Below are 12793 nucleotides of genomic sequence, written 5' to 3' on the forward strand. Positions count from 1 at the left end.
TCGCTAGACTTGTTTGCTTTTATTGAATTCCAAATAGAAATGGAGTAGTGAGGGCATTCTAGAAAAACAATCATAAATCTCTGGCCATATTTGCTTTGTTATGGTAGAAGGCGACGATAATCATGAATAATGTCATCAGGGGAGATGTCGTTAAGTTCGATGCTCTTGTTTACCTTTTTAGTTAGGTCACACGTACCGGGCCACAGCGCTACAAGAATTCTTCTGTGTTGACTGATTAGCTGGTCAGCATTCAAAACCACATAGTCAACAAGATAGGTTGTGCCTTTTCCTGGTTTAGCTATCCATTTTATGGTTTTCTTTTCGTGTGCCTTTAACTGTATCGCTTTACTGTCACTCACGACAATCAGTTTCCGGTTTTGGACCAATTCAGGAATAACATCTTTTTCCGAGCTTGCCAAAAACTTGCCAAGTTTACCAGCACTCATTTGGCATATGTTCTTGAGTATAAGTAATACAAAGCATACTCACAGTTAGCGAGCCCCAGTCCTCCCCATTGGTCTTCATGGTCTGTCTTGAAAGTTGAAAGTTGAGAATCCACACGTCCTCTACCCTCAACCGGTTTTCACCAACTTTTTAAATATGTTTTAAAAAGCCTTGTAGGATATAAAGCCACGGAATAGTTTTTGGTTTGGTTTTTTCTGCATCTGTGTTTTTTTGCGACAGCTTCCTCCACCTTTGTCTCATCCCAGGTGGCCATAGTGTCGTGCACTTTTCAATATAGTCTGACCAGGTCTTAGCAAAGTGTTGAGGAGCTCTTCCTCGTTTGCCTTTTCGTCCTTTTCTGTCAAGAACTGGATCTGCAGCCTTTGAGGCTTTGCCATTGCCCTGTTGGACCTGATTTGTGACAGTTTTTGGTGTGCTTCTGCTGCTTTGTTCCCTTCTGGTTCTTCAGACCGAACGTTTTATCTTCAATGACTTTCTCCTTTTTCTTTTCCTCTATTTTCTTGCTCGGTCCATCTTGCTTTTTGGGATTTTGCAGGCATGTTCTTTGCTGTAAAACACTTTAAACTTGTTTCGATTCTGTCAAGAACTTCTTGAGAAATAGTGAAAACAAAATGGTACTGTCAGATTTTGAGATGGCTGTCGGTGGACATCTTGTTGTTATTTTTGTGCAATCAATTTGCGATTACCTCAGCAAATATATACGATTTGTTACAAATGTTTGATAAATATTACAGAATGAAAAAAATCTGGAAGGCCAGTATGGAATAAAGAACACTGTATATACAAATTTCTCATAATATTAATTTAGATTGTGTTCAATTTTATTATGCGAGTTATACAGTATTACAGTGACCGTTAGACTGTCAATAATGGGTTATGGTCACAGGTAACAGAACAGGTAAATAACATTTTGATGAGTGACCGGAGTTTTACCTGGCGCCCTGTGCCTGACATAGAGAGCCTGTACTGTATGTCTGTTATGAAAACATTACTGGACGTTAAGTATTTGTTAGTTGCATTCGTTTTTCATCTGGATTTTCACACCTCGACGAGTTACGTGAAAACCCTGGATGGGGAAAAATACGGTCCACGTACATGTACAAAGAGGCTATGTTTACCTGTATATGGGACCGTGTCATCTGACCTGTGTTATAATTTTACATGTGTTGATTTAGATCGTTTAAAAAAAAATGTGCAAGCAATAATCGTCCAGATTTGTATCGTGCACAGTGTGCACACAACGTGCGTACTGCACATCGTGTAACGTTGTGCGATCCCACAACTGTATCATAATTGTAATAAATTTTACCAGTGAAATATCTGAAGTGTTACATCTTCATGTGTAAAGTCAGGTCCAGTATTGATTTTATTCTGACCAACGAGAATGGTATTTTGTCTATTTACTGCATTCAAACCTGCCATATTAGTACATCAGTTCTCTACATAATTACATAATCTGTAACATTATTGCCAGTCATTTGTACCAAATAACAACAGAAAGCTGTACATATGCACTAAGTAACTCTTGCTTGTTGTCAAGCATGACTTCATTAAATTATGGTACTTAAGATTAAAATGTAATAGATTTATTAGTTTCCCTTTGGCTGAACTCTTCCAATTTTGTAAGTTTCTTTCGGGAATCAAACTTTATTTATTTCAACATAATTCAATAAACAGTAGCTGTTCTTTCATCCAACCTTAAGGTAATCTCACAGCTGCTATCCTAGATCATACATCAAAATTAATGTCCAATTATACAAAACACCCTTCATCAGCTAGGAGTACACACCATTCTTCATCAGCTAGGAGTACACACCATTCTTCATCAGCTAGGAGTACACACCATTCTCCATCAGCTGGGAGTACAGTCAACGTCACCATCTTTACTGGCTTTTAATTGTTTCATTTCTGCTGCTATTTTCTTTTCCATTTCCAAGACTTCCTTTGGTTTTTTATACTGTAAAAAGTTTTGAAGATATGGTAAGATGCCTGCACTGGGTTACTTGTAATTAAGACACCTGTGGTGAGACATCAATGACCAGGAACCTGTAATTACAACACCTGTGGTGAGAATTTATGACCAGGAACCTGTTATTACGACACCTGTGGTGAGAATTTATGACCAGGAACCTGTTGTTAAGACACCTGTGGTGAGATATTTATTACCAGGAACCTGTTATTAAGACACATGTGGTGAGAATTTAATGACCAACAACCTGTTATTACGACACTCGTGGCGAGACATTAATGAACAGGAACCTGTAATTACGACACCTGTGGTGAGACATTAATGACCATGAACCTGTAGTTAAGACACCTATGGTGAAACATTAATGACCAGGAACCTGTAATTACGACACCTGTAGTGAGACATTAATGACCATGAACCTGTAGTTAAGTAGTTAAGACACCTGTGGAGACACATTAATGACCAGGAACCTGTTATTACGACACCTGTGTTGAGAATTTATGACCAGGAACCTGTTATTACGACACCTGTGGTGAGAATTTATGACAGGAACCTGTTATTACGACACCTGTGGTGAGAATTTATGACCAGGAACCTGTAGTTAAGACCCCTGTGGTGAGACATTAATGACCAGGAACCTGTTATTACGACACCTGTGGTGAGAATTTAATGACCAACAACCTGTTATTACAACACCTGTGGTGAGACATTAATGACCAGGAACCTGTAATTACGACACCTGTGGTGAGAATTTAATGACCAACAACCTGTTATTACAACACCTGTGTTGAGACATTAATGACCACGAACCTGTAGTTAAGACCCCTATGGTGAAACATTAATGACCAGGAACCTGTAATTACGACACCTGTGGTGAGAATTTATGACCACAAACCTGAAGTTAAGACACTTGTGATGAGACATCAATGACCAGAACCTTTAATTACGACACCTGTGGTGAGAATTAATGACCAGGAACCTGTAGTTAAGACACCTGTTGTGAGACATTAATGACCAGGAACTTGTTATTATGACACCTGTTGTGAGACTTTAATGACCAACAACCTGTTATTACAACACCTGTGGTGAGACATTAATGACCAGAAACCTGTAATTACGACACCTGTGGTGAGACATTAATGACCATGAACCTGTAGTTAAGACACCTATGGTGAAACATTAATGACCAGGAACCTGTTATTAAGGCACCTGTGGTGAGACATTAATGACCAGGAACCTGTAATTACGACACCTGTGGTGTGACATTAATGACCAGGAACCTGTAATTACGACACCTGTGGCGAGACATTAATGACCAGGATCCTGTAATTAAGACACCTGTGGTGAGACATTAATGACCAGGAACCTGTAGTTAAGACACCTGTTGTGAGACATAAATTACCAGGAACCTTTAATTACATCATCTGTTGTGAGACATTAATGACCAGGAACCTGTTGTTAAGACACCTGTGGTGAGATATTTATTACCAGGAACCTGTTATTAAGCTACCTGAGGTGAGACATTAATGACCAGGAACCTGTTATTAAGCTACCTGAGGTGTCTTAACAACAGGTTCCTGGTAATGAATGTCTCACAACAGGTGATGTAATTACAGGTTCTTGGTAATTTATGTCTCACAACAGGTGATGTAATTACAGGTTCTCGGTAATTTATGTCTCACAACAGTTGTCTTAACTACAGGTGCCTGGTCATTAATGTCTCCCCACAGGTGTCGTAATTAAAGGTTCTGGTCATTGATGTCTCATCACAAGTGTCTTAACTACAGGGTAATGCTGGACACTGAACAAAAGTAAGGTAACACTAGACACCAAACATAAAGTAAGGTAACACTGAACATTATGTTCAGTGTCCAGTGTTACCTGACTTTATGTTCAGGAACCTATTCTCAAGACACCTGTGGTGAGATATTTATTACCATGAACCTGTTATTAAGGCACCTGTGGTGAGACATTAATGACCAGGATCCTGTAATTAAAACACCTGTGGTGAGACATTAATGACCAGGAACCTGTAGTTAAGACACCTGTTGTGAGACATAAATTACCAGGAACCTTTAATTACATCACCTGTTGTGAGACATTAATGACCAGGAACCTGTTGTTAAGACACCTGTGGTGAGATATGTATTACCAGGAACCTGTTATTAAGCTACCTGTGGTGAGACATTAATGACCAGGAACCTGTTATTAAGACACCTGTGGTGAGACATTAATGACCATGAACCTGTTATTAAGACACCTGTGGTGAGATATTCATTACCAGGAACCTGTTATTAAGCTACCTGTGGTGAGACATTAATAACCAGGAACCTGTTATTAAGACACCTGTGGTGAAACATTAATGACCAGGACCCTGTAGTTAAGACACCTGTTGTGAGACATAAATTACCAAGAACCTGTGATTACATCACCTGTTGTGAGACATTAATGACCAGGAAACTGTTGTTAAGACACCTGTGGTGAGACATTAATGACCAGGAACCTGTTATTTAGACACCTGTTGTGAGACATTAATGACCAGGAAACTTTTATTAAGACACCTGCAGTGAAACAGAAACCTGTAATAAACACAATTGCATGGAGTCATTTTTGTTCAGGAAACTGTGAGGAAACCTGTAATGAGATATTTTACACAGGAACCTGTAATAAAGACACCTGCAGTAAAACATGACTGCTCAGATGATATATTTAGCTGGTTGACTTGAGATAAGATATCCATGTAAGTTCCATATCCTGAGTGACTTGCTTAGTGATTTGGGATAAGACATACACAGTAAGACACTTGTTCAGTGTTACTTTATCAAGTTGCTTGACATGAGGTATCCACAGTAATTATAAACTGATGCTGAGTGACTTAATATAAGCCATCCATATCAAGACAATCATTATGAAAGATTTGCTAAGTAACTTGAGATAACAAATCCTAAGTGAGCCACTTATGATGAGTGACTTGCTAAGTGACTAATACACCCTCAGTAAGACCCTTATACTAAGGGACTTGGTAAATAAAGTGTCTTATCCTACTTTATTTACCAAGTCCCTCAGTATAAGGGTCTTACTGAGGTTATATTAGTCACTTAGCAAGTCATTCATCATAGGATAAGACACTTATACTGAGTAACTTGAGATAAACATACTTAGTAGGACACTTATATTGAGTGACTTGCTGAGTCACTTGGGATAAGACATCCTCAGTAAGACACTTATGCTGAGTGAAGTTAGATAACACATCCACAGAGCCAGGCTTTTGCTGAGATAATGGACACATTGTCCCTAGTAAATTCCTTACAGTGATGATGAAAGTGTTGTTGGCATGGGCAGTGCTGATACTGTCCTGTGTCAGTAGGCATCCAACCCTCTCCATGTCTGGTATGGAAAACTTTTTATAATACCTAAAAAATAAGAGATAAAATTAAACTTATTAAGGCCTTCTGATATAATATCCAGTCTATCAAGTAAAATGGTTCTACCTTTCTATTATAAACAAGAGGCCAAAGGAACTCAACTGAGTTATATTATAGGTTAGTTTTCAATCTTGGTATATAAAGTGGAAATCAGCATGTACATTTAAAATCTGTCTAAACTTTGATGAAATCTGTTAAGAAATAAAGTAGCTAGAGTTATGACACTGTATTGCTTGATGACTTTCTTTAAATAGCAAGTGGCCTTGGCCTTGACCTTCAAACCCTCAACACGATGATGGAAACCTTTAAACTTTATCTCGTGTATATTTTATTTTCAATGTCCAGTATTACCTTACTTCATGTTCAGTGTCCAGGGTTTCATTACTTTATGTTTAGTGCCCAGTGTTACCTTACTTTATGTTCAGTGTCCAGTGTTACCTGACTTTATGTTCAGTGTCCAGGGTTTCATTACTTTATGTTCAGTGTCCAGTGTTACCTGACTTTATGTTCAGTTTCTTGTGTTACCGTATTTTAATGTTCAGTGTCCAGCATTACCTTATTTTATATTCAGTGTCCAGCATTACCTTACTTTATGTTTGGTGTCTAGTGTTACCTTACTTTTGTTCAGTGTCCAGCATTACCTGACTTTATGTTCAGTGTCTTGTGTTACCGTATTTTAATGTTTAGTGTCCAGCATTACCTTATTTTATATTCAGTGTCCAGCATTACCTTACTTTATGTTTGGTGTCTAGTGTTACCTTACTTTATATTCACTGTCCAGTGTTACAGTTCTTTATATTCAGTGTCACCTTACTTTATGTTCAGTGTCTAGTGTTACCTTACTTTATGTTCATTGTCTAGTGTTACCTTACTTTATATTCAGTGTCCAGTGTTACCTTACTTTATGTTCAGTGTCTTGTGTTACCTTACTTTATATTCAGTGTCCAGTGTTACCTGACTTTATGTTCAGTGTTCAGTGTTACCTGACTTTATATTCAGTGACCAGTGTTACCTTACTTTATATTCAGTGCCCAGTGTTACCTTACATTATGTTTAGTGTCCAGTATTACATTTCTTTATATTCAGTGTCCAGTGTTACCTTACATTATGTTCATTGACCAGTGTTACCTTTCTTTATGTTCAGTGCCCAGTGTTACCTTACATTATGTTCAGTGTCAAGTATTACATTACTTTATATTCAGTGTCCAGTGTTACCTTTCTTTATGTTCAGTGACCAGTGTTACCTTACTTTATATTCAGTGCCCAGTATTACCTTACATTATGTTCAGTGTCAAGTATTACATTACTTTATATTCAGTGCCAAGTATTACCTTACTTTATATTCAGTGCCCAGTATTACATTACTTTATATTCAGTGTCCAGTGTTACCTTTCTTTATGTTCAGTGACCAGTATTACCTTACTTTATATTCAGTGCCCAGTATTACCTTACATTATGTTCAGTGTCAAGTATTACATTACTTTATATTCAGTGTCCAGTGTTACCTTACTTTATATTCAGTGTCCAGTATTACCTGACATTATGTTCAGTGTCTAGTGTTAGCTTACTTTATGTTTAGCGTCCAGTGTTACATTACTTTATGTTCAGTGTCCAGTGTTACCTTACTTTATATTCAGTGTCCAGTGATACCTTATTTTATATTCATGGTTCAGTATGACATTACGTTATGTTCAGTGTCCAGTGTTACCTTACTTTATGTTCAGTGTCCAGTATTACCTTAATTTACTTTTAAATTCTGTGTCTAGTTTTATTTTACGTTATGTTCAGTATCCAGTGTTACCTTACTTTATATTCAGTATCCAGTGTTACCTTACTTTATGTTCAGTGTCCAGTGTTACCTTAATTTACTTTTAAATTCAGTGTCTAGTGTTATTTTACATTATGTTCAGTATCCAGTGTTACCTTATGTTATGTTCAGTGTCTTGTGTTACCTTACTTTATGTTCAATGTCTTGTGTTACCTTACTTTATATTCAGTGTCCAGTGTTACCTTACTTTATGTTCAATGTCCAGTGTTACCTGACTTTATGTTCAGTGTCCAGTGATACCTGACTTTATGTTCAGTGTTACCTTACTTTATGTCCAGTGTCCAGTGATACCTAAATTTACTTTATATTCAGTGTCCAGTGTTACCTTACTTTATATTCAGTGTCCAGTGTTACCTTACTTTATGTTTAGTGTCAAATGTTGCCTTACTTTATGTTCAGTGTTACCTGACTTTATGTGCAGTGTCCAGTGTAACCTAACTTTATGTTCAGTGTTACCTGACTTTATGTTCAGTGTCTAGTGTTGCCTTACTTTATATTCAGTGTTACCTGACTTTATGTGCAGTGTCCAGTGTAACCTTACTTTATATTCATTGTCCCGTGTAAACTAACTAAATGTCCAGTGTTACCTTACTTTATGTTCAGTATTACCTGACTTTATGTTCAATATCCAATGTTACCTTACTTTATGTTCAGTGTCTAGTGTTGCCTTTCTTTATATTCAGTGTTACCTGACTTTATGTTCAGTGTCCAGTGTTACCTTACTTTATGTTCAGTGTCCAGTGTCACCTTACTTTATATTCATTGTCCCGTGTTACCTTACTTTATGTTCAGTGTTACCTTACTTTATGTTCAGTGTTACCTGACTTTATGTGCAGTGTCTAGTGTTGCCTTACTTTATGTTCACTGTCCAGTGTTACCTTACTTTATGTTCAGTGTCCAGTATTACCTGACTTTATGTTCAATGTCCAGTGTCACCTTACTTTATATTTATTGTCCCATGTTACCTTACTTTATGTTCAGTGTTACCTTACTTTATGTTTGGTGTTATCTTCCTTTATGTTCAGTGTCCTGTGTTACCTGACTTTATGTTCAGTGTTACCTTACTTTATGACCAATGTCCAATGTTGCCTTACTTTATGTTCAGTGTTACCTTACATTATGTTCAGTGTCCAGTGTTACCTGACTTTATGTTCAGTGTTACCTTACTTTATGTTCAATGTCCAATGTTGCCTTCCTTTATGTTCAGTGTCTTTTGCTACCTTACTTTATATTCAGTGTCCATTGTTGCCTTGTTTTAAGCTCCCAGGGTCGTTACCGAAACAGTAGTAATGAGGATTTGTTAATACACGTAATAGTATTATTAAGATAAACAAAGAACCGTTATAGCATTGCACCAAATGTCGTAGGTTTGCTAGAAGTTAAGTGGTACTACTAATAGTGAACATAGGAAAAAATCAACTGTATGTTAAGAGAGTTGACATCAATGAATTAGGTTTAATACTTTTTGTTGGATGTCTTGATGATGAGCTTGTGGTTGTCATCCTGCACAGTCACACTAAACACATGTAGAGGGTAGGGAATGTTACGAATTCTCCACTGAAACGCCACCTTTGTATCTTTTCTGACAAATATGGGCTGAAATAAGAAGATTTAAGTTGACAAGTAGAGAAATATTGCAGATGTAGCAAAATTTTTCAAAGTCAATTTTTTTAACTTACTATTTTTATACTCATACCTTATTTTAAAGAAGAGGACATAAAATAGAAAATGGTATGACCATCCATGAGCTATTTATTTGCTTTCATCAGTCCAAGATGAAAATTTAACAAAATACATGTCCTTTGGTAAAATTTATTACTTATTTCATATGCAGAATCAGAAATCTATAAATATTAGCAAAATTAATAAAAAACATGATTGTCTTTTTAATTATGATAGCACATTTTCCTTTGTTTATATCATATTTTTAGAAAATCAATTTAGATTACCCCACCCCATATTTTTATATTAAACAAGAGGCCCAGAGGGCCATATTGCTCACCCGAAACTTTATGCCCAGCAATGGTACATGTATACAATGTATATATATGGCGCTATAGGTTGGGGATCTGAACCATAAATTTAAAAGTAAAGTACCAGAAATTATGTCCCTAGAAGTCTGGGTAGATCCATTAGTCAATTTGGCTGTCCATCCGAATCCCATGTGTTGTGCAAAGTATTATGAGTGTCATGATTTAAGGGTTAAACCTCGTAATACAGGTAAACCGTTTGAAAACACGGATCCAGAGCATCGTCATCCGCCAGTGCCTTTGTAGGGGTAAACTGAATTCACCTACTGTGTACACATTAATATGTTGTGGACACTTATATGTAAGTGTTGTTTTAACATGGACTGCCCTGAGTTGTCGGGAGATAATCTGATTTGAGTTCATTTAAGCTTGCATAACAGCGTTGGGTTATAACTATTTTCAACATGTTATGATAAGGTCCGTAAAAGTGGTTAACATTTTTGATAATTTCCCTGATGTTTCGAATTCGCAGATATTATATATATAATTAAGTCAAAGCACAATGTAGTGAAATTAAAATTCCCGCGAAATATAATTGCTATACAGTATTCCTACCAAAGGTACATACGAATGTGGGGTGGGGATCTCACCTGTTTCAAAGTTATGGCTAGAAATTAAATCAAAAGTAGTAGGGCAAGACTGCAGGCTCAATTATTATATCATGATTGAGATTGTCTCCTGATGGCCATGGTCAGTAATTGCAAAGACAGTACCAATAGTGTGGGAATCTCATTGCTTCGCCCCTATCAACTGGAACAATTCTGAATCCTCAACAAAGGAAGAATGCTCCAAACCAAATATGGTTGATATCAATAGTCACTATGTTCCAGAGAAGAAGTCTTTTAAAGCAATATGGCCAAATTATCCTTTTTTGCCCCATCCTTCAGACCCCTGGGGGGTCAGCCCCTCCATTTGTACACTTTTGAATCCCTACCACCTGAGAATGCTTCCTACTAAATATGATTGATATCATTCTATTAGTTCCAATGATGAAGTTGCTAAAAGCAAAATGGCCAAATTACCCCTTTTTTGGCCCTCCATTTGTACAATTTTGAATCACCACCACATGAGAATTAATGCTTCAAACCAAATAGTGTTGATCCTTGGTGGTAACATCAACTATGATGCCTGGAGATAGAAACTTTCACTGCATTGTTTAATTAACCATGGAATCTTTCTGTGAAAAAATGCGAAAATAAGACACAAAAATTGCCCAGTACATGCATACAGATTTTTTTTTATATCTTTTACTTTTTGCAGGAAGAAGGATAAAAAGGGCTTCAGATGACCAAATTGAGTAATAATATACCAAAAGTATATAATTTTACACTTTTTTATATTTCATTTTCATAACACTGTATTGACTTGATGATAAATCTTTTGATGATCAGTTTTGGTGAGAGATCTAATGTCAAATAGCATTCCGAGTACTGCTATTACATAACAAAGATATCTACTGGTCAGCTTATGTAATGAAAAATTGATAGGAAACGTAAATTTGTTCATGTGAAATGTGACAGGGCCAAGAAAGAAGGAAACAGATTTAATGTTTGCCCAGTGTCTGATGCAGGTGGAAAAGAATGACACATGGCAAACTAATGCAAACACAAACTAAACTGGGCACATCTTGTAATAACAAGAGGCCCAGAGAGCCTTTATCGCTCGCCTGGATATCTAAGCAATCATGGCAAAATATTCTCCAAATGAGATCCAAGGGAATATGCCAGACCCCAAGGCTAATCCTTGTAACATATCTGAATTAGATTTTTCATGCCCAGCAATTTAATGTATCAAATGGGGTGGGGATCTCAACTGTTTCCAAGCTGTGACTCAGAAACTAGGTCGATCTCTACGGTTGTGGCCAGACCCCAGGATCAATTATAATCATGACCCAAGGGTGGGGCAGACCCTGGGGTCAATTCAAATATCATGACTGCATTTGTCTCTTTATGCCCAACAATTGTATATATAGTTTTGGGGTGGGGATCTTAACCTTTTCGAAGTTATGACCCAAGGGTTAAGTCTCCAAGGTTGGGGCCAAACCCTAGGGCCATCCTGGAAGCAAATGTGCATTCTTCTCTCTTTATACTCAGCAATTGTATATATGGTTATATGGTGGGGATAAACTTTATAAAAAGTTATAAACTTTTTTTGGCCCCACCCCTTAGCCCGGGGGGATCAGTCCCACTATTTGTACAATTTCGAATCCATGCCTCCCATGAATGCTTTCGACCAAATATGATTGATATCCATGGCATTGTTCTATACAGAAGAAGTCATATATCCATCACTTAGTTCCAGAGAAGAAGTTGCTTAAAGCAATATAGCCAAATAACCCTTTTTGCCCTCGCCCCTCAGCCCCCTTGGGGTTCAGCCACACCATTTGTACAATTTTGAATCCCTGCCTCCCATGAATGCTTTTGATCAAATATGATTGATATCCAGTGCAAAGTTGTACAGAAGAAGTCGTTTGTAGCAATATAGCCAAACTGCTCCCTTTTGGCCCGCCCCACAGCCCTCTCGGGGGTCAGCCAAACCATTTGTACAATTTTTAATCTCCACTACCTAGGGATGCTTCCATTCAAATATGGTTGATATCCATCCCTTACTTCCAGAGAAGAAGCCGCTTAAAGCGTTTTGGAATGAACATTTGATCATAAGTTGGAAAGCCATGCATGAAAAGGAAAATATTTTTCGGAAATGTAGGGGAAGCGGAGCACAAAAATGCGCTTTATTGTTAATGTGTTAATAATCCGAAACAGTTCTGGAACAGCCTTAAAAAACTTGGTCCTCCACGCAAAACTGCAATACCGATGGATTATACGACGATGACGGTAATATAGTTACAAATAGAGAGGAAGTAATGTCTCAGTGGAAAGACAATTTTTCAGGATTATTTGATAAAAATCTGAATTCAGACGAAGTCAGTGATGTATTTTATGAAGATGTGATACGACAAAAACAGTTTTTAGAAGAGTACATGTTGGACCCTTTATACGACTCCAACACCACATTAAACCAGGTAATACAAATCAACGAAATCAAAAAGGAGTTAAACCATGCGAAAACGGGAATC

At 37.2% G+C, this 12793-nt stretch overlaps 1 protein-coding gene across 2 annotated transcripts in view; it reads right to left on the bottom strand.

Moving 5' to 3' along the window:
• Nucleotides 1-1250: 1250 nt before the first annotated feature.
• Nucleotides 1251-12793, bottom strand: part of LOC110451967 (protein DPCD-like) — a 38850-nt gene continuing 27307 nt past the window's right edge. Inside the window, exons 4-6 of one of the 2 annotated variants that reach the window (XM_021500204.1) lie at nucleotides 9150-9283; nucleotides 5745-5847; nucleotides 1251-2422 (exon numbers count right to left, since the gene is read on the bottom strand). In XM_021500204.1, the coding sequence (XP_021355879.1) occupies nucleotides 2318-2422; nucleotides 5745-5847; nucleotides 9150-9283 (342 nt within the window). In that variant the 3' untranslated portion in view covers nucleotides 1251-2317. The other variant, XM_021500205.1, reaches the window with a different exon arrangement.

This window comes from Mizuhopecten yessoensis, unplaced genomic scaffold (assembly GCF_002113885.1).
Source record: "Mizuhopecten yessoensis strain PY_sf001 unplaced genomic scaffold, ASM211388v2 scaffold6317, whole genome shotgun sequence".
In the NCBI taxonomy this organism is placed as follows: domain Eukaryota; kingdom Metazoa; phylum Mollusca; class Bivalvia; order Pectinida; family Pectinidae; genus Mizuhopecten; species Mizuhopecten yessoensis.